Here is a 26868-nt window from a genome sequence, read left to right as displayed (position 1 = left end):
GTGGGCCATATACTTTTTTTGCGAAGTTATATAAACCCAAAAAGTGCTCCTCCTATGGGATTAGCAACTTAACCATAACTACACAGCCACTAACGTGGCTGTGTAATAATTTTTTTCAACCAATTTGGTAAGCGACCTTCAACTCTGTAGGCTAAGCATGCCAACATTTATATGTTGATTGCTCCGATTTGAGCATTATGGTATTACCCAAGACAAAGATTGCAGTTAACCCACACCAATAATACCCTCAACGTGTTGGTTTTTGTTGTAGAGTGGTTTCTTCATATAAGAAGACACAAGGTACACATTCAAATAAATGCGTGTGGTTTGATGTGACACAATGCGTGTCAGGAGTACATTTAGGAATGTTAACTAATTTCTATTCTTGTTTTTGTTTATTTCTACACCTGGTCAAGGGATGTTGTGGTTCACTTTGAACATGAAATGGATTCTGCTTAATGTATCCTTTACTGTGTGTATTATTTTGGGATATAATGTTTGGACATGACAAATTATTGGCATATCTTCTGCTGCAACCTTGGTTTGTGGTATGGGTTTCGTTCTGTTTTTTACTTTGTATAGCTAAATGGTGTATTATGTTTTACAGTATTACAGCTTTTGAAAAGGTAGAGCTCGGAACATGTGTCGGGCTGTTTACAATGAAACTCAACTTGTGCAAACCGCATTAAAACAAGATTTTGGACTGTTTGGCAGTGTTGGGATCCTGAGCAGAGGCTCCATGATTGGATACTCTCACCCGCTGCTTTGTGTCCAGGAATTTGGGAGTTTTCGCAGTTGTTAGATAATCTTTGAGTGCAGCGCTTGGGTTACCAGTTCTTTTCTGCTTCTCGAATCCTTCAGTGCATCGGTCCACCAGGCCAGATTATAGAAAATCCGTCCCAACAACACCTGAGGGTAGACCAGAGACCACTCTGAAGGAGGCCTGGTGACCAACTTCTGCTGCTGTCCTGGAAGAGCCCGCTCTTGCAATTGATCTTCAGCAGTCCTGCGAGGGAGCTGTGACCCGTGGAATGGGCATCCATTCCTGATGTCTGTTCGGTACCCTGTGAAGATGAGCCTTCAGAACTGCCCAGTCACTGTCCTGTGGCTGCCCAGCTCTGAATTTGGGCTACTGTGCTGTCGCTGTTCCGCGTTGAGGCCTGGAACTTGGGGGATCCGCAGCCTGTCCTACAAGACTTACCTCAGCGTCTTTCAGACTCCTAGCATCAAAGGGACCTGAAATTGGAGGGAAAGTCTGACTGCGACAAGCAAGTCCCTTTGCGTTGCTGTGCTGCGGTGGCTGCCATCAGTAACAGCTTACCCGAGTCCTGTCCTCAGATGGGGGTCCTGCATTTAGTTTTTCTGCATTCTGTCACCGAGAGTACTTGCGCCAGCCAAAGACACAGACCGGAGATCTGGTCGAACCTGCGAATCAAGGACTGAGGACGACGGCGGGAAAAGTTACCTTGGACCTTTCTTCCATTGTGCTGCCAAGTTCTGTGAACTATCTGTGTATGGGGGGTGAGTTACAGTGGTTCTCACCTACCCCTAAACTCCCCTTCAGTGTTTTGCTAACTTTTCTAAAACGTTTACAATATTTTAACTCTGCTATTGCTTGCTCGCAAGCCTTTTGAAAGTTGGGGACACTTTTGTTAGAATACCTTGTCCTCTAACCCTTGGAATCGTTCACTGGACCCCAGAGACCCTACCTTCATTTTGTCCAGCGTTACAAACTGTCTGAACCTTTCCTGAACATTTGAGCATAAGGCCCCAGACAACTTGGGGAAGGACTTTTGAAGCTATGGCTAATTCTCTGTGTGCCTGCATTTCATAAACTAATTACACTTTCCTTTACAGGGGTTTGATCTATGCCCTACCCTAGTGACTGTATATATGTATTTTATTAGTGTTGTGTGATACTTCTACCTGTTAGTCATTTTTTCATAGTGTTTTGGCCATAAATTGGAATTTGGAGCAGAATTCCTACAAAAGAAAATAAGTCTACAAACCAACAAGACCCCTGCGATCAAGCAACGAAATCCGCCTGGAACTCAAACCATACCTTAAGAAAAAACTGGGCGGCACCTCCTTCTACCACTTAGCCACAAAAACCTGGAACTAACATCCCAAAAGAAATAAGAAACACTGAAGATCACCTAAAATTTAGGAAATCACTAAAAACCTGGCTCTTCAAGACCACAGACTAAATCTGGAAACCAAAACCGGAAAAAGGATGACTAAACCGGAAAGAACGCGGACATCCCCAACCCGAGAGGGTAGCTCCCACGGCACGTGGACGGGTGACACCGGACACGCACAGACTGAGTCAACTACCCCAGACAATCCCACGAGCACCACAGTAGTGTGGAATTGTCGAGGTATTGGCAATCGCCACACTACCTGAGAGGTTGAGATTGGCAGGTGCACTGGCCACAGGAGTATGAAGGGAGGATAAGGGGGGGCTATGAGAGAGCATGTTAGAGGTGGGGGCCAGAGGAGTAAGGAACCTTGTATACCAGTCGGACCCAGAGTAGGATAGAGCTGCATCAGGGGAGACTACGCAAGCCGAGCGCCTCAATTCAGGATGGAGACGCAAACTAACCAACCATACTAACAATTTCCCTTTCTGCATACACCTCTCAAACTCCAAACCAAACACAACCAAAACCTACAGCACAACAAGCCGCACAAACTTCACCACATTGCAACAACAAAACAAAAACACACATAGTCTTGCACAACAGTACACGACGACTACCGGCCGCAAACACCCCAGGCCCAGCCAACAGATCCACCGGGCTGAGGCCGCCAACAGCACATCACTGCTCTCTTGCACTTTTCCTGCTTCCTCCCACTAACTCAACCCCCCCTCCTCTTTCAGAGCCACCAGAGCGCCAGGGGACCACTCCGGTGGTGATAGTGCGCGGTACAAATGTCCTTTAACATTAACTATTTTTATACATACTGTCTGTATAATGTGACCCTTTACACCTCTTGAGACTTAGCCTAGACCTCTCATCACTGCTATCTTGAACTGGTTTGGGAACAGCTCCCAGCAGTGTCCTTGTCACAATATAGGTTGGCCACCTGTACATCTGTCCCCAAGGCCAAAATATAGCAAATCAGTCCTAACAATAAGGAACACAAAATCTTAGAGGGAAAAGGCATGAGTGGGTGGCAAAATGGCCGATAAAAATCAAAAAGTTACCAGATTCCAGCAAAGGGTTGGGTGTCTCTAAGGTTAAAGGGAATTGGCACAGACACTGACATTTCTCCCGAACAACACTCACCAGAGTGCTTTGAAAATAATCTCCCCAACCACCTCATTGTTGCAGAAGGTTTCCTGCACTGATGTGTTCTCTGTAATTGCTTCTTTGTAACGGGAGCCATGACCCCTTGTGTGGCTCTAGAAAAGATTGCTCCCTCGAGCCAAAGGGCAGGGTGTTTTTTTCTTTTTTGTTCATTTTCTCTAAAGTGCAGTAGGAACTTGAATGTTAACACTCTCTTTGGATGAGTACTGTATAAGAGGTTTATTGTTATTAACACTTGTTTGTTGTGACGAGCAGCAATTTTAATCTGGGCATCTATAATTAAAATGTCCAATATTTGCAGGGTTTTTGTCTTGTCTTTAGTTTCCATGTTAACCAAACATTCTGCGTTTTAGAGAAATGGATGTTATCCGAAATCCTTTAAGTGAAGCAGAGTTTGAAGAAATCATGAATCGAAATCGTGCTATCTCGAGCAGCGCTATTTCAAGAGCGGTTTCCGATGCCAGCGCAGGTCAGTTGATCAATTTGTTATTTCTCCATGTTCTAGATTTTCTTTTTTTAAATGTTCTTACAACAATTGGTTTAATATGAATTGCACACTTCAATGTCTTTTGACCATTTTCCATTGTTTATAATATACGTAAATCAAGAATCTGTTTCTATGTCTCTCTATTTCTCATGTTTATTTTTACAGTGTAGCACAAGCCATCTTCAGTGGCGTGGTACAGGGACACTTTGTCACTTTAACCAGGCCTCACAATTTGCACTTAACCACTAGCCATTGGCTAGTTATATTTGACTCTTGGCGAGCAACAAATGGTGTACTTTGTGAGTGTGGAGACCTGAGGGCTCAAGCAACTTTAGGCCTTGATAGTAGGTTCCAACCTAATTTGTTGCACTCTGCATTATATTTTCTCTTAAGTAATATCCCCATTAATTGTGTGATTTGTACTGAACAGCCTTGTGAAAGTGAATAATTGCACCCTTTTTGGTGATTGTTGGGGATATTTTTCCACAGCCCTCACCCAGAGTGAGGGCTGTAAAATGTTAGGGAAGAATTTTTTACTGCACCTTGCCTTCCATTTTTATGGGCACATTTTTCTTTTATTTTTGATCCTGGCCTGTACTTTTTACAGTGCAATGAAGCCTTAAGCTTCACTACACTGTCTTTTGCTCATCTGTAATGGAGAAACTGACATGTCCTACAAGCTGTAAGTATTGGGAAACAGTTTCCCTTGGTCCTGCGACTTTGTCACTACTTTTAGTAATTTATCACTTGTAACTTTATCATCTTACAATGCAGTACAATGGGGGTCACGTTTTGTTTTGCCCTAGACTAGCACTCAAAGGATTTTTTGGTTTCTCTAGTGGATAAGCTGGTGGCAGCAGTGACTTTTTACAATTTTATTTGTGGAGCTTTTGGTTTTAGCCTTACTGCGTTTACCTACAAACTGTGACTGCTGGAGGGAGTGTGTGTGGCTAGTCCTGCTATTGGCTAGTGGGAGTTTCGGCTCTTACCTGACTTTTAGGATAAGAGGACCGCTGCACCCATTCTTCAGAGATCCTGCAGCAACCTCAAGGATCCAAGACGCCTGTCCAGCTGTGAGACCTGTGAAGAGACGGGAGCGACTGAAGAAGGCCTTGGGTCCAACTTCTGCTGCTGTCCTGATGGAGCAATGTCTTGCTTGTGATCTTCAGCAGTCCTGCGAAGGAGCTGCAACCCTTGGAGTGAAGGGAACATCCATTCCTGACCTCTGCGGTACCCTGCGAAGAACAGCCTTTGGGAGTGTACCGGCTCTATCGTTTGGCTGATCAGTTCGGAGTTTGGGTTACCGTGCTGCCAATGTCACGTTCCGAGTTGTGGCCTGCGACTTGGGGGATCCTCAGCTTGTCCGAGTCTTACCCGAGTGAAATGTCGGAGTCCTTGCATCAAGGGGACCCGAGATAGGAGGGACAAGTGAGGCCCTTTGCGTCGCCGTGCTGCGGTGACCTCCGTCCGAAACAGCTTACCTGCCTCGAATCCAGTCCTGAAAGGGCTCCTGCATCGTGTTTTGCTGCATTCTTCATCAGTGTCCTGGCACCAGTGAAAGACACCACCCGTAGATCAGGTCGAACATGCAATCCCTGCAAATCAATGACTCCGGCTGACGGCTGGAAAAGCAACCTCGGATCTTCTTCAATTGACCTGCCAAGACCTGGGAAGAATCTCAGTAGAGGGGGGGTAAGTTACAGTGGTTCTTACCTGCCCCTAAACTCCCTTTAAAACCTTTATAGAACTTTTGCTTTGCCATTGCTTGCTGATGAAAGCCTTCCGAAAGTTGGGGACGTTTCTTTTAGTTAGAATACACTGTCCTCTAAACCTTGGAACTGTTCACTGAACCCCAGAGACCCTTCCTTCATTTTTTCCTGCATCACAAACTGTGTCGGAACATTCCTGAACTTTTGGGCATAAGGCCCCAGACAACTTTGGGAAGGACTTTTGAAGTTAAGGTAATGCCCAGAGCAGGACAGACGCATCAGGGGAGACTACGCAAGCCGAGCGCCTCAATTCAGGATAGAGGCGGAAACTAACTAACCCTGCTAACAATTTCCCTTTCTGCATACACCTCTCAAACTCCAAACCAAAAACAACCAAAACCTACAGCACAGAAAACCGCACAAACTTCACTGCATTGCAACAACAAAACAAAAACACGCATAGTCTTGCACAACCGTACATGACGACTACCGGCCGCAAACACCCTAGGCCCAGCCAACGGAACCACCGGGATGAGGCCGCCAACAGCATAACACTGCTCTCTTGCACTTTTCCTGCTTCCTCCCACTAACTCAACCCCCCCCCCCCCTCTCCTCTTTCAGAGCCGCCAGGGGACCACTCCGGTGGTGATAGTGTGCGGTACAAATGTCCTTTAACATTAACATGAATTCTCTGTGAACTTGTAGTACATACAACTAATCTGCACTTGCTTTATAGTGGTTTGATTTGAATTATATCCTATTCTGTGACTATATATGTAATCTATTAGTGTTGTGATACTTCTACCTATTAGTCATTTTTCATAGTGTTGTTGACCATAAATAAATAACTATTTGTATACATACCGTGTAATTTGTGATTCCCATTGTGTGTACTCATTGTGGACCCTTTACAAGCTCACCACCTCTTCAAACTTAGCCAAGGCCCTAATTGCTGCTACCTTGAACTGGTTTGGCTACAGCGACCCTGATTTGTCCCAGTCATAATATATGCTGGCCTTCTAGACATCTGTCCACCAGGCCATAGCATAGAAAATCAGTCCCAACATAAAACCATTTAACTTGAAAGCAAGGCAGGGAGTCCAAGCATAGGTTGGACCAAACACACTAAATAGCAGTGGCAGAGATGTCAGGCTTCACTCAATAGAGGAGGTAGGCCAGCAGTGACGTACAGTTAGTCTGAATAGTTACCCCCAGAGAATGCACAACACTAGTATAATACACACTTTAAAGGTAAAATCCCAGTTAGTAATTGGACCTCCAAGCCTTTTGCTTTTGGACTTCGTCCTGACATTTTGCAATGAAGTGAAGCCTTCAACTTCACCCCACTGGCCTTTTGCTCACTTGTTGTGGGGAAACGGACAGGTCCTTCAGACTGTCAGTACTGGAAAACGGCTTCCCTTAGTCGGTTGATAGCTGTTGGGTAAGATTTTCACAGAACTGGTAAATCTTCCTGACCTGGGTCAACCCCAGAAATTTTTACTTTACTAGTGGGATATTTTTCTTTAATACCTCAGTGAGTGGGAACCTTTTTCCACTCCCAGAATCTTTCTCTTTTTCTAGGTGTCATGTTTTTGACTCTCCGTAATGTCTTTTTAAAGTTATCCTCTTTAACAACTTATTGGCAATAAGTGCCTGTTGTTGCTGGGTTGCCCTAGGGGCTCCCCTTTTAACTTTCTTTTGGTAAATGTGAGAGAACTACCGTTGCCAAGCGCAGAGAGGATGTTTGGATCCCTTTTACATTTTATTTAGTGAAACGAGCAGACCCCATCTTATGTGTAGTGCTGGGGAGGTACGTATCCCCTTTCACACTAAAAACTAACAATTCTGTTATAGGCACAAGCTTACCTTCGATGGCTGGTGGCAGTGATGCCTTGTATTAATTTGGTGCACCTTTACCGTGGGCTGTGTTCACAGCTGCAGTAAAGGCACCTAAGGGTGCTCATTTTACGAAAATGGCCCCTGTCTTCTTTATTTCACCATTTTAGTGTTTCTTGTCCTTTCTTCTTGTTGCTTCCCCTGACATTCAGGGCGTGAAATTCCTTTGTGGATTTTTGATCTTCGGCAGGAGGCCCATGTGCCAAAAACCCAACCCCCCCCACCCCCCCCCCCCCCCCCCCGGCTCCAGTCTGTCTGTGAAGGCAGGAAGCGAGGGAGGAGACCAAAACTCCACAGCCCTTTGTCTTCCTCCTTGCCTGAATGGGGACAAATCCCAGTGTGGGGCTGGCTGTCCTGATTGGACAACCACACCACCCCTCATTGTAAAATGCAGGGAGAGAATGCAGAAGCTGTGCTGTAGTTCCTCATATGCAAAACTGGAAGCTGAAGACAAGTCGACCACTGCAACTGAAACCGAAGAGGATGATGGAAAAACGGCAGAGGCGATTTCCAGCGACCAGAGAGCTGGCTGTGTAACCTGAACCCTTCCTTCCAATGTACCTGGGGCCTCCGAAAACAAAGATCCTGACCCAGAGCATGGTGAGACCCACTAGACTCCTGAAGACCTGCATTTTGAGCCATCCCACACGCTGCTGCAAACTTGCGTTGCTTCAATACCCCAAAACCCTGGGACTTCGAGCCACTGTGCGGTGCACGGTTTTTCCGAATCTCCCTGAAACTTTGTGGGCCTCCTGGTGGATCTCCAAAGAAACGAATAGTGTCCGAAATGTCCCCTCACCAGACTGATGGACCTGTGTAACGACGAGAATTCAACCGCAATTTTCTTTCTTCTTCTGTGCTCCTTGAAAAGGCGCCAAATCCGTAGAAATGCATTCAGACGCTAGGAAAACCTTGCCTAGAGCCTTCTTCATTGATCCCTCGCGGCAAAGTTCCTTCCAAGATCCTGTTTTCAGTCACCGTGACAAGGAATCCCCTGACCGGGTTTTTGGCTGCAGATCCTGAAATCCTCCTGCTGCAAAATCTTCAATGCTGAGGTACTGTGTTCTCTTGGGTATGCACTTACCTTAAGTCTGTTAGGATTTCTTTGTAGCTGTGAGTGTTTTTTTCTGTGTGGGGAGGCCTCTCATCCAGTGCACCCAGTCCCACTGCTATAATACTGCTGGGGCGTCTTCTGCAAAGCCCCTGGACCCTCTTTTAACTCTAGAAGTAAAGTACTCGCCTGTTTTCACAGTCTTCCTACGGTACTCTGACGTTTGCTACTTTAGACCCTCTTCTGACACGGTCTGTTGGTCACTAGTGCCTAGTGACCCCCCTTCTGCCACTGAGAACACTCCTGCTCCAAGAACCAGGCAAAGGCGTTTAAAGGATTGGGGCGTTTGCCTAGAAAAGAAAATAAGTGTTTGCAAGCTACTTACTTGTAAAGAGTTGCTTGGTAACTAACTCTAAGAGTGAACAGTTAAAGTTATTACTTACCTTTCGAAATGTTGTGCCATTCTGAAAAGTATATGTAACCCCTTTCTTTCCTTAGAAACTGTTTCACCATTCTAACAAAGTGTGTATATGTAAGGGGTATATTGCTTGTATGGTTAACATCTTTCTTTTCTTAGAAACAGTTTTGCCATTTTATAGAAAGATGTGAAGGTATATTACTCACCTGTGATTAGGTTGTGCCTCTTCCCAAAAGTAATGTGTTGGTTTCACCAGATTATTCCTGCAGGATAATTGTATGAGTGTCCTCCAACTGTTGGTATCACCAGATTAGTCCTGCAGGATAATTGTATGAGTGTCCCCCAACTGGGTCTTGCTTCCCCAGACTTGCTGCTAGCCTTTCCAGAATAAGTCTGTATTAGGTTGTTGCCTGCCTAGAATAACTTTGAGCCATTCAGTAAAGTGTAACATTAGGGTTCGAACTGTCCCTTTTAAGTCATATGTACATTATTTGTATAGCTGGGAAAAATCTAACCTGGACTTCATTGTGGGATTAAAAAAAGGTATATGGGTTTTACTTAACTTGAGTTAGCTGTGTGCCATCCAAAAAGGAGTTACAAGATTCTAGGAAGAGTATCAACCTTTAACTAAGTTTTGGATCAGTTATACTAGGTTAATTGGACCCTTTTTGTGTAATATTCAATTACAGTTGCTTTTCAGTTCAGACTAAGGCAAGCAATAACTTATGGATGGCACACAGCTATACAAGATAAGTAAAACCTATATACTTTCGTAAGTAGCTACCAGCAACCTAAAAGAGAATTATGACCTTGGAGGACTTATTCTGTACAGGCTAACAAGAAGTCGGGGGAAGCAAGGCCCAACTGGGGACACTCCTACAATTATCCTAACAGGAATAAGTGCATAACCAATCCTTCAGTCTTTCAGTTAGAATGGCGAGACAGCTTCTAAGGAAAGAAAGACTTGGAGATTACTTATTTAAGAAGGCACACAGCTTTTTAGAGTTAGGTTTATCCTATAATTACTTTTCATCATGACTGAACATAGCTTAGGTAAGTAATAACATTTTGGAACTTTTCAGTTTAAAGTTACCAACTAACTCTGTTACAAGTAAGTACACTTTTAAACACTTGTTTCACTTTAAAATGCAGACCCCTTAAAATATCCAGCCCTTCCCAATTCAAGTACATAAGTTCTCTCTGAGGCAGAAGAGGAACACTAGTGGTCTAAGGGCCAGCAGTTGACCGGGTCAGATAAGGCTCAGTTCCAGTTTAAGTCAGAGTTCCAGAGGAAGACTAGGCAAACAAGTAAGAGTTCACTTTATACGTTAGTTGAGCGTCCAGGGGCTTTACAGAAGACACCCTAGGAGGATTCCAGCAGTTCGCCTGGGTGAACTGGATGGACACCCTCCCCAGCACAGCAGCACCGAAAGGATACACTAGAATCACTTGGGCGTAAGGCCAAGCCAGCACAGTACCTTATCAGCGAAGAAAAGTTCCAGCACAAAGACTTCAGGAGCTGCAGCCAGAAAAGTTTAAGTGGGATTCGGAATTCGGAAGACCGTGCGCCACCAGATCGTTCGAGGTCTCAGGCAGCCCAGCAAGTTCGCAGCACGACTTGGGATGTGTCGAAATGCAGTTCCTCTTAAGTCTAGTGGGTCTCACCAGGCTCCGACTCTGGGTCGTCCGTTTTGGGATCCCCAGGTCGATTGGAAGGAAGGGCTACAGCAGGCCCCGCTTGCACAGCAGGCTCTCTGGTCGCTGGAAATCTTCTCAGCTGCATTTTATCATCCTCTTTGGTTTTGGTTCCAGTGGTCAATTATTTTTTCACCTTCCAAGATCTGAGTTTTATGCAGGACCCCAGCCAATCAGCTATGCAACATTCAAACCATAGTGTGTTTTAATTATCCTCTTTGACAACTTTTGACAATAAGTGCCTAGTGTTGCTGGGTTGCCCTAGGGGCTCCCTTTTTAGACTTTCTCTCGCTAACCTTGTGAGCACTACAGTTCCCAATAGTAGAAAGGATCTTTGGAACTCTTACATTTTATTAGGTGAGACCAGCACACCCCACCTTATGTGGAGTACTGGGGAGATGCAATGTATGCCCATTCAGACTAAAACTGTAACAATGAACTTTCATGGCTGGTGGCAGCGATACCTTTTACTAATTCAGTGCACCTTTACCGTGGGCTGTGTTCATAGCTACAGTAAAGACCCCTAAGGGTTCTATTTTTACCAAAATGGCCCCTGTCTTTTTTTCCGCCACTTTAGGGTTTCTTCTTTCCTTCCCCCGACATCCAGAGCGGGAAATTCCTTTGTGTGATATCTTCGGCGGGAGTCCCCTGGACTCCCCGCCCAGGCTTCAGTCGGTCTGTGAAGGCAGGAAACGAGAGAGGAGTCAAACGCCACAGCCATTTGTTTTCCTCCTTGCCTGAATGGGGACAAATCCCAGTGGGGGGAGGAGGGGGGCTGGCTGTCCTGATTGGACAACCAGACCGCCCTTTGTTGTAAAATCAGGGAGAGAATTCAGAAGTTGTGCTGTAGTTCCTGTTAATTACTCTGAACCTGGAAGCTGAAGACAAGTCGACCACTGGAACCAAAACCGAAGAGGATGATCAAGGAACAGCAGCGGAGAGGATTTTTAGCGACCGAAGAGCCTGCTGTGTAACCTGAGCCTGCTGTGTAGTCCTTCCTTCCAATTGACGTGGGCGCTCCGACAACCCGACCCAGAGACTGGTGGGGCCCACTAGACTTGAGACCTGCATTTTGAGCCATCCCACACCGTGCTGCGACCTTGCAGGGCTGCAATACCCCATGTTGGGGAGGAGCTAGCGCCTTCCTGCACCCCTCAAGCGCTTTACAATTAGGCAAGACTTCTAAGCAATATAGCACTGAGCTTTTTTCATGCATATATAATCACATAGAGACATGGGTGGCCACTAAATGAAAATGGTGTTTAAATAGAAGGTGCAAATAACCATTAGCTGAAAACCCTTGCAAATGTTATTTTGTGTTTTTAAAATCTCAAAGCAGACTCTCTGCCAAAAATGAATGTGGCCTGCGCTAAAAATGGATCACAGAGCTCATGCGGTGTTGTGTCACTGAGGCGAAGGCTGGCAGAGAGCACGAGGTAACTCAGCAGCTGTGTCCTGTCCATCAAAGAACCCAGGCAGGCTGGGGCTCATACGTGCAATACTGAATTATGTTAAAACAGAGTTTTAAGGAGAATTACTGGTCCAGATAAAATTATAGGAATATTGAGTGAAGTGTTGAGTCTGGCGGGAAGGTGTTTTTATATATAACTGTTTATATATAACTGCTTATAATGTAGAAAATTATGCTAAACAAGAGCTATAATGTATTCCTGCAGAGGCAGCAGTATGTTAAGTAGGTTGTAACCTGTCCATGCAAGAAGGGTGACTACAGAATCCCTTGTATGGCAAGAACCGTTTTGGATGAGCTATGCCAGTATCCAGTGACCAAGTTGAAGAGTATATAAAGGCACCTGCGGAGTCTTCGGGCATCAACTCTACCGGTTTTCCTACTTGCATGTGGAGTGGTAGCCTTGTGGCCTGTCCTCTTTCAGTGGCCATTGACTCTTCAAAACCTCCTAATCTCTGCGGAGTGGCCCGCGGAGTCCGGATGCTGAGTCTTCGCACTTCCCGGGCTCCGAGGACGTGAACTTTGTAAGGTCGACGCGGCTAAGTTGAGACCCCTCAGAACTCAGCCTCTACTACTCGTCATTGAGTGAAGATGGCGAACATATTGGGATGAGAACCAGACTACGAGGGAAGGTCAGAGCGGCGCTGACTTGCACGGCATCGCCATCAGCGTCGCAACCAGGGCTTTAAGTGGGGTAAGAAATCGAGAGGGGGCCCTCATTTGGGGGCGTGGCTTCTGGGAGGGGCGTGGCCTAAAAAGCACGCAAATCGTAACCTCTGCACACAGATATATATACATGTTATATATCTGTGTGCGTACCTTACTATGGTTTGTGTACTTTGCAGGCCATCTTTTCTAAACATAGAAATATGTAACATATGTAACATATGTAACATATTTCTATGTTTAGAAAAGATGGCCTACAAAGTACACAAACCATAGTAAGGTACGCACACAGATATATAACATGTATATATATCTGTGTGCAGACCTTACGGTTTGCCTAGTTTTCAGGCCATGTTTTCGGGTTTATAAAAGATGGCTTTGAAAGTACACAATTCAAGCCATCTTTTATAAAGCTTTGACTACGGACAAAATTGCCCGTCGGCAAAGCTTTATAAAAGATGGCTTGAAATGTGTACTTTCAAAGCCATCTTTTATAAACCTCGAAATATGTCGAGGAATCCCCAGGTTCGCCAAGGGTTAAAGACGCCTCGGCGACCTGGGGAAACAAAGGAACAGTAACTGCCTCTGATGACCCCTCGCGCGAGGGGTCACCAGAGGCAGTTACTAGGACTGACAGGACTGACAGGACTGACAGGACTGACAGGACTGACAGGACCGACAGGACCGACAGGACCGACAGGACCGACAGGACCGACAGGACCGACAGGACCGACAGGACCGACAGGACCGACAGGACCGACAGGACCGACAGGACCGACAGGACCGACAGGACCGACAGGACCGACAGGACCGACAGGACCGACAGGACCGACAGGACCGACAGGACCGACAGGACCGACAGGACCGACAGGACCGACAGGACCGACAGGACCGACAGGACCGACAGGACCGACAGGACCGACAGGACCGACAGGACCGACAGGACCGACAGGACCGACAGGACCGACAGGACCGACAGGACCGACAGGACCGACAGCCAGGCACAGCATCGCTGTGGTTGGCTGCCACTTCTGTCAGCTAGCCTGACTTCATGGCAGGCGCATCTCCCGTCGCGGCTGCGGCCGCGACGGGATAATGCATCCCGCCAATGTTGCGTGCGGTGGGACTGGGGGCCCCGGCAGGGCCCCGGCTCAGCCCCACTTTTTGGAGACTGCCGGGGCCCGGCAGGCCCCGGCCCACTTAAAGCACTGGTCGCAACCAACGATCGAACAGACCTTGCTGAAACTTCAACATCGGAACAAAGAAGATTCTCTGACCCCTCATACTGATGATTTGAAGGTGAGTGACTCTGTCCCACCAGATACCCACGCAACTTCTGATCCTTCCGTGAGAAAAACAGTTGCTGAAGTACATACCACAATTACTGGCACTAGTTCGATCGATACAATGGAGAGAATTGCTCCCCTTTGATGTGCCGTCGCGCGAAGACGACAATGCATAATACCCACAATGAACTTCCTAACTCTGCCCAAGAGGTCGGTGGCGCCCCGGCGCTACATGGCCAGCCTGACCCGAGGTCTGATAGTCCTACCTCGCAAGGAAAGGAACACCCAAACCCAGACAGCTGGTTAGGGGGTGACGAGTTGGTAGTAGACGACAACTCGCTGCTCGTGCTAATACCCGTCCCCTTCTGCCAGATGGGAACACATGAACGGTCAGTTCAGATAGATGATCTGAATGCTGTGGGAGAGTGTACGGTGCCAATCCTGGGTTCAGATGACATAAGGGCGCAAACACAAGAAGATGTACTAACTGAGATGGGACCGCTGGATCAAGCTTGTGCCGGATGACGGCTGACACAGTCGGGGCACATCCCGGTCAACCTGTCTGAAAACAAGCAGGAAAAGACGTTGACGGTCTGCTAGACACCGTCTTCCTAAAGACATGGAAACTTCTCACAGTGCAGAAGTGGCCAGTGATCTACTTGCAGGTCCCCTATCCGGCAAGATAGCTAAAGAGGGGGCCGCGACAAGCCGTGAGAGCGAGACAACTATGGCTTCAATTACAAGAAAAGAAAACCAAAAAGGAAGGTCACATCTCCCAGATACAACTCTCCCATACTCTCCCATACTCACGCAGCCCGATTATCATCAGATATTACCGAAATGTAATCTTTGATGAGCAGTCAAGAAAAAAGGAGGGAAGTGTTTGGTGAAATGTGTGACAAAAAGAGAAAAGACCCCCATCTCACTTCGACACTGTTCAACAGAGAAACCGATGACAAGATTTTTTTTCCTTTCTTAACGGATTGGTGCTCAAACCTGACAAAGATTACGTGCCTGATTAACGGGAGGATGAACAACATACTGGCACAAAGTTAAATCAGAAAAGATCAATTGAACAGAATGAGAACAGATGTCAATGTGAACAGATTGATGCTCCTAATCGGGAGCATACTCCAACTACAATGCTTGATCTGCAAAATCTGCTGATGGCTACGACAACTCAATCACTAATTCCTTTTATAAAGGTGCAAGAAGCTAACGTAGACGCCATCAAAGACCAAGCCACCCTATTCACTCTAATGCATACTAAACAGATACATATTGAAAATGTTTTTATACACGCCCAGAACCGCCTGGAAACGGAAGCTGAGGCGAGCCAGATGTGGCAAACAAGGTTATTTGATATTGCCAGCACGAATCGAGCCGATAGAACACAAGTAACGGCTGCTATGATGACCCTGATGAAATGTACCCTACACAGTTGATGAACAATACAGCTAATAATAATTACCACATTGACCAGGACAAGAGACCACGGGCGTGCCAATTACGAATCCATCCCAGCATTGGAAAAGATTTACATAGCCCCCTTGATAGAGAACTGTCGAATACAAAAGAGGGCTATGGGCAATCCAGAAGTCATCTGCTCAGCATTGTAGGAGTCGCCGATATTTGAGATCTTCGCGCAAGCAAAGGAGCCCATAAGAACACCTAAAGACAAAGGGAAGAAACCAAATAAAAGACAAACAGGGATCACAAGCCTTTTTAAGGAATATATCATTTCGACAGGTACAATAATCACACTCAGCTGATAAGAGCTTACTAGACCGCAAGGAACTAAAGTGCAGACAGATCTAGCAAAGCCCAATGTGAAAGATGATTAGATACATACGCGACAAACGCAACACAATGAAGAAGCAGCACGACTAGCCGAGGTTATGGATCTCTCGACATATACGGATGAGCCAGCGACATCCAATTCTGACCTGGTGATAGATTTGAATGACTCTGCATTGATCATCCTAGATCAATACAACGATGATCTTTCATTGCAATCAACTGACATAGAACTCTCGTGTGAAGATATCTCGGACGGTGATTTAGCCTGCTATGCAATAAAACACTCAATGATCACTGAGCGACAATGAACAGGGACGCCCTGACTATCATCAAACTAGGCGATTCCAAAATCTGAGTGAGGCTAATCTGGCCAAAATAACCACCAAAGAAAGCGAAAAGATATCCGCACAATTGCAAAGCCCTGTATTTACGGATCCAAGAAGACCACAGGAGAAATATATCCTAACCATAGCCCAATATGAATCAAGAAAAGACTGGATGATCCTGAATAGAACAAACCTATTATGGTTGCTCCACGTGATACCTGAATTGAAAGGTATATGTGTTAGGGAGAATTAAAAAAAAATACGCAAATTCCCTCCACCTTAGAGACCCCCAGCAACTTTGCTGGATTTGGAGGATTTTTTTAACCTGGAGAAAGTGAGCCTTTTTCCCACTCTCGTATTTTTGTGTATATTTTACCTCTGTCTCTCTTTGGTTATGGAGTCTAACAAACACCATAGGCATCGTCCTTTTTCAATTGTCACACACCACCTTCAGTGACACAGGGAAGTCTTTTAGATTTCCCAAGGTTTAAATAGCTTTTCTGGGATCAATTACTGTTTCCCAGAACAGTGGAGTAAAATTGACTTCACTTAGTCCTGTAAAAGTCTAGACCCAGCACACCCTATCTTACCATAGAGTGCTGGAGGAGTTACTTAGTATTTCCTGTGTCTAGTTACTCATGTAGCAATAATGTTAGCCTTTCCTCGCAGAATGGCTGGTGGCAGTGGTTTTGCACCATGATTTACCCTGACCGCGAACTGTTCGCAGCTCTGGTAACGTTAAATCGCGGGATCCATGTTTTTCAAAATGGCGCTGAGCCTCCTTTGTTAAAATGGTCCCTGGTTGTCTTTTTTCGCCATTTCTTTGTGGAAAGGTCCTTCTCGAGTTTTTCTCTGCGCGCCTAACCAGGTTTGGTCTTTGTTCAATCGCCTTTGGCGGGCTCCAGGAGTGAAACCCGCCTCTGGCTCAGTGTCTGGGGTAGGCAGGAAGTGAGGGAGGTGTCCGAAACTCCCTGTGCTTGGTCTCCTAGGAGACCCAAATGCACTGTGACGATTGGCTGGCTGACTGTCCGGCAAGGACAGCCACCCTGCTGGGTGAGTGGCAGCTAGGCTAGAATGAATGGGAGAAAACTGAATAAAAGGTGAGCCTTTTTGGCTTGGAAGGCAGAGTAGACCACTGGATGAAGGAACCGAAGAAGAGCTTGAAGACGGCTGCTGCAACTCCTGGACCGTTGGTTTGCTCGGTGAAGCCCTGCTGCAGGTCCGAATCGCCAAGTTCGCATTGACAGAGAAGCCCTGCAAGGACTTCTCCCTTTGAGTTGGTGGGACCAATTGACTCCCAAGTAAGCCACCTGGACACCCATCTCAGAGCTGGTTGAATTTCCTCAGAGTTGCTGCAGGAAACAGTAGAGCCAGGGAGAGGGACACCAGATTGTGTGTGTTGCTTGTAAGCTGGCCTAAAGCTTCTGGAAAATCCTCCGGACTCCCATGAAGCAGGACTGACCAAGCCTGACCCCCCTCAGTTGAGTGCGGGACCACAGATGTGAGGAAAGTCCACCTTGACAGCCAGGAACCGCGTCTATAGCTATTTGCTGTACCGTAAGGAGCTGAAATGCGAAAACAGCCACTGAAAGTAAAGTTTGCCGGTTGCAGCTTTGAAAGTGCCAATACAGGGCAGGAGTCCCCAGACGTCCTCCCTCTTGTCCCCACGACAGAGGCCCAGGAACAGTGAGATCTGCAGAGCTGTACAGGAACAGAAGTCTCCAGCTGCATCTTTTTTTCTTTACTAAGGTACTGTAAAACTAGCCTAAGAGAACTTCCCTCTTACTGTGGAAGTGCATGTAACTTCTGCACCTCACAAGTCTAATCGGCTTGTGGCCCTACATTTCGTTCTTCTTTTTATCAAAGACTCCTAAGAACTTGTGCAAAGACTTTTCCATTTACTTACCTGAAGTACTGCAACCTATACAAAGACTTTTGCCCATTGACTGTCTTAGCCTATTGAATGACTCTTCTAAGTGCTATCTGAAAGTAATTGCCCTGCTTATGAATATCTGTAAATTCTTGTCTTCTAACAACCTTTGCCCGTTACAAACTATTGAGAGTATTCTGTATGTCAACAGTAAGGTATTAATGTCCCCAGCACTCTTGTTACTGAAGTCACCTGTGGGTGTATTTTGTGTCTGTGGGCCATCCCAAAAAGGCCTTGTCTATTGCTCCCTTCTGAAGAAAGCTTTATAACTGACTGATAAATTGTTTATGCAAGAAACCTGAGTGTAACAGTTTATTTGAATACCTGTAACTGTGAATCTTTGTGTATCTCCACTACAGCTCACATTTCCCCTATTGAGATAAGCCTGGTTGCTCAACATGCTACCAAAACTGTGTAGTACAAGCTTATACCAGAGGTTTGGTTGCCTATACCTGTAGTCATAATTGTTTGTAGTGTTCCCATGGGGTACTGCATACAAACTTCGCCTAACCATACGTTCACAAGATATTGAACTAGTGTCTTTCCTGGATGAAGTGATAATAAAGTAGACATCGAACTGCGCAACCAGAAAACAATGAATCTCATCACACAAATGGAGCAATATTTTAATTGCCTAGGTTTCCACTGTGTTGCAGTTTATAGGCATGCCTCATCAGAACAAGAGATCTTTCGATCCACTACACAAGACTTGCGTGTGGCGGATCCTAACAGAGCACTTAAATGTCACAATTCTTATAATTGCTTCATTAAGTCTTTTTGCTACTCTGAAGACCAACGAAATAACCAAAGCAGATTCAATCTTACCAGAACTAACTTCACAAAACATTACATATGTAGAGACATGAATGACTAATCGGAAAGAGGCAAGGAGCAGCAAAAGATACTCCTAACCATTAGTGTCACAGACCAGTAGCAACTGGCCGATCTGTTAATGGAATACCCAAGGTCACGAGCATCTATTTCATCAAGCAACATCTGAACTGGAGCACTGTCACAAAATATGCTTACAAGAAACATGGATTACAAAATGGCCATTATGTGATGGATTAATACTTCCTATGAGCCCAGTGATCCAACAGAGTAAAGGCAGACCATCGGGTATGATTCCAATGATACAATTAGACTCTGATTGGACAACAATGGCAACCACTAACCTGAATCCCTGGGCACAATGTACCATTCTACAGAGGTTAGATGACAACTTGGCTATCAAGATCAACCAAAAGAGAATGACCCCACTTAGTCTTTTGGGATTACTAAACCTGTATTGGAACCCTATAGTCATCAACGAGGCAATCTTTGACTGTCTTCTTGGTGATTGATACAGCCACAGACAAGTACAGTAAAATAGAATGTATCATCTGTGGTGATTTCAACATACATCTATATGATGAAAAGGCAGAATATTGGAGCAAACTTATTTGCTTAACAGAGCGCGAACATGGACTAAAGAAATGGCTGTAAGAAAGATGTCTCTCATAGGTAAAACTCAAGATGAAAATCGGCAAGTGATTCCAACATGGACTCGGGGAATTTCCAAAGCTATAATTGATGATATATACGTGTCCCCAGGTATCTTGGAAGTGATATATAAAACTGATAACATCAACACACACGAGTGACCATCACATATTGACAGTATCGTGGTCAGTAAGATGTCGGCCAAGGGAAAAAGAACTTCTTCCCCCACTGGAGCTAAATGTCGCCATGAAAAGACTACGATTAAAGACAAATCAGATTGAGAAACTCTCAGAAAACTATACACAAATTCCTAAGGAGGGGAGTGAAAAATATAACTATGAATGGCTCCTAGACCCATACCAACAAAAAACGAAGCCTAAAGAGAGGATGCCAATGATACACAAGCATCATTTCAACATGCAAATTATGTTAAAGAAAGACCTACAATACAACTGTGTGCTGCAGAAGTCGAAGACTGAAGAGAACCACAGACAGATGGAATGTGTAAAGCAGCGATACAATAACTGATATAGGTTACTTGTCATTTTTAGCCAAACAGATGCGGAAAAAATTCTCGAAACTCAAAAAACAGTAATACAAGAGAATTATGGAGCCTCCTGAATCCAAGTAGAAGGGGACAAGAGCATTTTTACAGAATGTAGTGGAATCTAAATGGATAGAACACTTTGCCACTCTATATCGTAAAAGGACAGGCGCAAGTACTGAAGTTATCTCGGGAAAATATCAAAATGGAAATGGAACCTAATTTGGAGCAAAGATGACATTCTGAAGATAATAAATAAGCTGAATATGTCACGTGCCCCTGGCCCAGATGGCCTATCTAATGCAATCATTAAGCAAGCACCAGAATTGTGGACAGACACTACCACACAAATCTTCTGCTTAATAGCAAAACATAATCAGATCCCGAACACATGGAAGACGGCAACTCTTATTCCTATCTACAAGCAGGGCGATGGAGAAGATCCAGTCGACTATAGACCTATTGCCCTGCTTGACCCGCTCTGGAAGATGTTTGCCACTTATCTCTTGACCAACCTCTGCATCTAGGCAAGAAATACGAAGATTGTTGCCACTTTTCTCTTGACCAACCTCTGCAGCTGGGCATGAAATACAAAAGGATTTGCAGTTGGACTTGTCCAGAAAGTGGGCACAAACATAAACCTCATTTTGTTAAACTTTATCAAACAAGAAGCCATTATGAACAAAACAGTTTGAGAAGCATTTGTCGACCTTAACCTAGCGTTTGATGAAGTTAATCGACAATTGCTTTGGAACAAACTAGCAAAATGGAAATGTCCATATGACATCATTGAACCCATAAAACTGTTATACACGAATACAAAGATCAGAGGCTTTCCAAAGAAGGAGTACAAACGCCTCTCATTGAGACCTGGAATGGTCTAAAGCAGGGCTGTCCTCTGGCGGCGTCCCTATTGAATTTGTACACAGCTGACTTTGAAGAGGAAATGATAACTTGTTTAAACCCGCCAAAAATCAATTCTACTGCGCTACCATTTATGATCTATGTGGATGATATCCTTTTATTGGAAAAAACAATCAGTGGACTACAACTGAGTTTTTAGAGATGATGGGCAACTGTATGAAAAAAAAGAACTAAAGGTCAATACTGCAAAACCAAAATGATGTCCCTCACGATGTTGCCCACCCAAAAAATCAAGGTGTCCAACAGTATTTCTAGTAGGGAACCCACTGGCAATAGTGTCAACGTTTAAATTAAAGAGAAATCTTTGCCATATTCAGAGAGCTTGAGACTCCCTCCTCCCCTCCGTCACCAATCGTGAAGGACGAAACTTGGTGCAACTTCATTTGGTCCACTATGCTAAATAAACTGGAAACCTTGCAGGCCAAAATCATTGCACACCAACGGGATCTCACCAAACTGGTTGCCGGCAGTCAAGGTAACCCAGCAACCAGCTCTGGTCATTTCCCCCCTGTTTGACTTTCAACACATGAGGGAGACGGAGGTCATCACACTCCTCCGCTCCATCAAACCTTCCAATTGTAAAGGCAATGCCTGCCCAGCACAAGTCATCAGGGACTGTCCCCCCTCCCTAGCCCCTATCGCAGCATTTATCAAAGCCTCCTTTTGGTCTGTCTACGTCCCTTTGGGATTAAAGGAAGCATGATTTTGTCCGCTCCTTAAAAAGCCCTCCCTTTACCCCTCCATACCAGGTAAATACAGACTCATCACCGCCGTCCCCTTCCTATTAAAAATTCTGGATAAAGCAGCCTACCTGCAAATACAGAAATTCCTAGAAGACAATCATCTCCTAGGACTTAAGACAATCAGGGTTCAGGCCACGTCATGGGACTGAAACGGCCCTCCTTGACCTAAAAAAAACAGATTGACCTCAGAGATGCAGGCAAACCTGCGCTCCTTCTGCTCCTGGACCTGTCTGTGTCCTTTGATCTGGTGGATCACAAAACTCTATGCGTTCATCACTCCTCAGTAGCCAACTTCTCTGCCAGTGCATGCAACTGTATCGCCTCCTTCTTGAAGGATAGAGCAATGAAGGTCTTCTCACACTTATTGTGCGGACCCAGCATCATCAAATGTGCGGTTCTGCAAGGCTCATGCAGTGCCCCCACCCTCTACAACCTCTTCACAAGGCCATTGTTTAAAATCTTGGACTCCATGTGTGCATCGTATACGAATTATGCTGATGGCACCCAGGTACTTATCCCCCTTTCGGGTGACTACCTGTCCGACCAGAATACACTGGACTCCATCTACACAACAATCCAATCCTGGATGGCAGAAAACTGGCTATGCCTCAACAGTGAGAAGACAGAGCTTCTGCTGGTTGGCTCCACCTCCACCTTGAGCAATTTGGACAACCAATACTGATCCTTCACCATTTACAGCATCCCCATCGCTGTTTGACCATCCATTAAAACCTTAGGCGTCTACCTGGAACCTGACCTGACCATGAAGAGGCAGGTTAACGCCATAGCCTCCACCTCAGCCTGCCACTCCAAACTCATCAACCCAGTAAGACCATTCCTGTCCCAACAAAACTGCCTCCCCATCGCCAGGGCTATAATCGGCGCCAGGCTTGACTACTGCAACGCTCTGTTCGTAGGCACATCAGTCAAGACTGTTGCCAAGCTTCAAATTGTACAAAACAATGCTGAGCTGCCCAGTGTAGTAACTTTGCTGAAAATGTTGGGGGGGGGGCATGACATCTGAAGAAAAGGTGCCACAGCCAAATGAATGGGGACAAAATGGTGTGCCTTGAAAGTTGGGGGGGGACAAACAATCCTGCCCCTCCCCCCCCTAAAATTACACCCATGGAGCCGCCCCTGGTCTCTCGCGTAGAGAACTCATTTCAGAGCTCAGAAGACAGGTCCACTGATTTCCAGTTAAGGAAAGGATCTTCTTTAAGGCTCTCGCCCTTACACAGAAGTGTCTCCATGGCCTTGCCCCCCCCCCCCCCCCCCCCCCCTTACCTTGCGCAAAGGGTCACCAAACCCACCACCCTCAGACCATCCAGAACTCCCTACTCCAACCTGTTATCCGTTCCCAGAACACGTAAAGCTTGTGCAGGTGGCTCCAGATTTCCTATGCTGGCCTCCACACTGTGGAACCTTACCCACCCACATCAGGCTAATTGAACCACACTCCGCCTTTCACAAGGCCATCAAAACAAGTCTTTGTATGATTGTATAACCTGTATTTCTGCTACTATGTAACCATTTACTCTGCATTGCAACAACTCTTTCTTTGGGTGGCTTCTTTGTAACCCTTAATCAAGCCTTCTTAAATCCTGATATATCGCATTGATGCCTGCGGGCTGTAGTGCGCTCTACAAAGCCAAATAAAATTAATATCGCAAGAGTTCTGATCAACCATTCAAAAAATGAAAATGAATGGGCGGACCACCTGTTAGCAAAGACCCAGTAGTTGGCACGACAAGGAAGGTTCCTTCATGGCAAATTGGGTACATTTTAGTTTAAACCCGTAGTTTTTTTATCGACAGTCATAGCTAGTCTAATTTATTGGGAGCGAAACTATGACTAAACTCCCCATGACTATGTAGCAAAGAATAGAAGCGTTTTTTCTGGGCAAAAATATTGATGGTACCGCCCTCATTTCCAATGTCCAGAATTAGGTATGAGGTTGCAACTCAATCACAGGCATCGATGGTACTTTGGTAAAAAGTAGATCTTTACCGCAAAGTGATGAATGAGAATGAGATTCCAGCAATTGAAATTCTATGGAATAACACGAATGCCATCTATACTAAAGCGCTAAATGCATGGAAAGCGGATATCGCAACAAAATTGATAAGTGAAGATATAACCCTCAAAATGTTGATAAACCGTCCGCAGTATGCCAAACGGAAGATACTGTGTAACGATTGGATCAACAGACTGAAATAAAATTCCAGGTATCACTCAAACCTACCTTGTGATTTAGACATCAGAGCAATAAATCAACTGCCTAAATACCTGGTAATGTTTCCGGACAAAATGATTAGAAACACTTACCTGACATTATGTCTAAACATCTTGCCTGCGAGACACAGGTTGGCAAAAATGAGACTACTACCGAATACGTTATAATACTGCAGGTTTTGCAACAACATTGATTGATTGTATAGTAACTATCCATCATATCATTATGGAATGCCCTGCACTGTTGGAAAAGAGAAACCTTTTCAGAGACTACTTCAAGATCTCTGCCAAACAGATGGATGCTGAAATGAGATGCGCACAGATCCTCCTAGTACAGGACAAGAAACTGATCTATACCATTGTTCAATATTGGAATAGTATTATGAAAAAGACTGTTGCGCAGACAGAATAGGTGTAGTCATGAGTCCGGATGTAAGATCCACAGAAATAATTCAGAACCTAAGATAAAGTTCTAGAAATGAAAAGTTTAACTTGTAAACTATATCATTTTAAATAAAAATAAAGAAATAAAAAAAAATAATAAAGGCGCCTGCTTGTCATCAGTGTGCAGGAGCCAGCCACAGAAGACATAATGCTGGTCGAGGGTGGTGTTGGGGGGGGGGGGGGGGGAGCAGAGTACTTTGCCCCCTGGCCACCTATCCTCATTTTCTGTAAAGATTAAAGTTTGTAATCCTTGCTAGATAGACTCTTGGCCTTAATTCCTTAGAGGGGTGCATTTACTAAGGTGTGAGCGTGATTAGGGGTATCTTTATTTAAGGGGATACCCCTGTAAATTGTGCTACTTTTCACCCAATACCCTGGTACCTCGAGCCATTGTGCGGTGTACAGTCTTCAGAATCTCGCTGAAACTTTGTGGGCATCCTGCTGGAATTCCAGGGGCACGATTCAAGTCTGAAAATTCTCCTCACCGAAGTGCTGGTAACGGTGAGAATCCGACTGGCGAAACTGTCTTCTGTGCTTCTGAAAACAGCACCAAATCCACAGAGCGGCATCCAGCCGCCAGGAAAACCTTGCCTGGAGCTTTCCCTGCTGCAAAATTCCTTCCAAGCTCCTGTTTTCAGTCACCACAACATGGAATCCACCGACCAGGTTTTTGGCTGCAGATCCTGATCTCTTGCTGCAAAATCTTCTGTGCTGAGGTACTGTACTTAAGTCTCTAGTGATTCTTGTGTAGTTGTGGGGTGTTTTCTGTGATTGTGAGTCCTCTATCCAGTCCAGCCAGTCTCACTGCTGGAATCCTCCTAGGGTGTCTTCTGTGAAGCCCCTGGACCCTCAACTAACTCTAAAGTAAAATAATCACCTGTTTGCAGCCCGACAGTTAAGGTGCGTAATGTCCCATTTTACGCACATAATGAAAGGAAATACGGATTCTTTATTTTTCTACTGCGTACCATGTACGCTGTATTTATTAATAAAAAAAAAAAATACTTTCGAAGGGATTGTGTCCTCCGACGTATTCCTTATCTTAGATATCTCTTTCCAGCTTTGCTGGCCTGGGAAGATTTTTCTCTAGAGGGCGCTGCGCGTCGATGTCCGCCGAGTCGATGTCCCTCGACAGCCGCCGTGTCGACGTCATCCTGCCTATAAAGGCCGCTCGCAGCGTCCGTTGCTAAGTTCAGTTTTTCCGCGCTTACTCAGTGCCTCGGAATATCGTTGCTCAGTTTCGTAGAGAATTTATCCTATTTCCTCGAGATATTCGATCCATACTCGATGGCTTCCTCGTCTGAACAGACGACCCCTCGGTCCGGCTTCAAAAAATGCCGAGACTGTGGGGAAAAAGATGTCGCTGACTGACCCTCAGATTTTGTCTGTGGTGTTTGGGAGCTGAACACCATTGTTCGGAGTGCGAGGACTATGTCCATGACAGCTAAGGCCCTGAAGGAGCGTAGGGAGAAGCTGGAAAAAGATAAGACTTCAAAAGCTTTTTCTTCCTCGACGAAGTCGAGACATTAGTCTCCTCGTCACCATTCGCGCTCCAGGTCTCGGAGTGGGTCCCATCACTCCTCGAGATCGAAGCACTCGAAGAGGAGACGTCGAAGATCCCCTTCTTCGTCCTCCTCTTCCTCTGTTTCTCCTAAGAGAATCCCTTGCCCCACGAAACATAGTTCCCGGGCTGAATAAGAGGAATTCCGCAAAAATATGATCGTCTTCGAGAAAGCGGCCTCGACCCCCTCGAAGACTGCCGAGAGCGATGCTCTGGTCGAAAGACCCGAAGGTCAAAAACGCTGCGAGTCGCAGTACCCAGCGAAGGAAGCTTCTCGAGCGCGTCACAAACCCTCGAGTAAAGCTATGACCTCGAAACCTTCTTCGAAGGTTCCGTCGACGCTGTCGACGAAGGTTCCGTCGACGCCGAGGTCGGTGTCTTCGACGCCGTTGTCGAAGGGACCTTCGACACGCGGGTCTGTCGACTCGACGCCATCTTCGACACCGGCATCGACGCCAAGGAAAGTCACGGTTGCGGCCCACCCAGTGGCTATCCCCAGTTCCTCGATGGCGTCGAGATTGTCGACTTCCTCGGGCAGAATCCCAATTCTATCGAGGTCCTTGCGGCCTCCGCCTTTGTTTTCGACGCCACGCTCGAAGCCTTCGACGTCTGCGTCGACGACATCGATGTTTTCGGAGGCCGTTTTCGGAGGCCGATTACAAGAAGTTTGGCACCCTCTGCCTTGGAAATGGGTTTCACACCCTTTGTGAGTTCAGACCAATTGAGAACTAGGTCCTCAATTATGGAAGAGGGAGAACTGTCTGACCAAGAAGAGACATTTGAGTTGCAGGGACCTGCAACCCCAGTTCAAGAGGAGTTATCCTCAGAAGAACGTAGATTAAAGGAACTCCGTGATTCCTTACATGAGGCAAGTGGGTTAGACACTTCCCCTGAG

The 26868-nt window shown here is 45.7% G+C and overlaps 1 protein-coding gene across 4 annotated transcripts in view; it reads left to right on the top strand.

Annotated features, from left to right (window-relative positions):
- Window positions 1-26868, top strand: part of CPSF6 (cleavage and polyadenylation specific factor 6) — a 539228-nt gene that overhangs the window by 342892 nt on the left and 169468 nt on the right. For all 4 annotated transcript variants that reach the window (XM_069629368.1, XM_069629366.1, XM_069629367.1 and 1 more), the window contains one exon: window positions 3665-3780. In XM_069629368.1, the coding sequence (XP_069485469.1) occupies window positions 3665-3780 (116 nt within the window). The remainder of the gene's footprint in view (window positions 1-3664; window positions 3781-26868) is intronic.

Source organism: Ambystoma mexicanum, chromosome 12 (genome assembly GCF_040938575.1).
Source record: "Ambystoma mexicanum isolate Mex_15411 chromosome 12, UKY_AmexF1_1, whole genome shotgun sequence".
Lineage (NCBI taxonomy): Eukaryota > Metazoa > Chordata > Amphibia > Caudata > Ambystomatidae > Ambystoma > Ambystoma mexicanum.
Note: the sequence above shows the minus strand (reverse complement) of the source record. Positions and strands in the feature narration are given on the sequence as shown.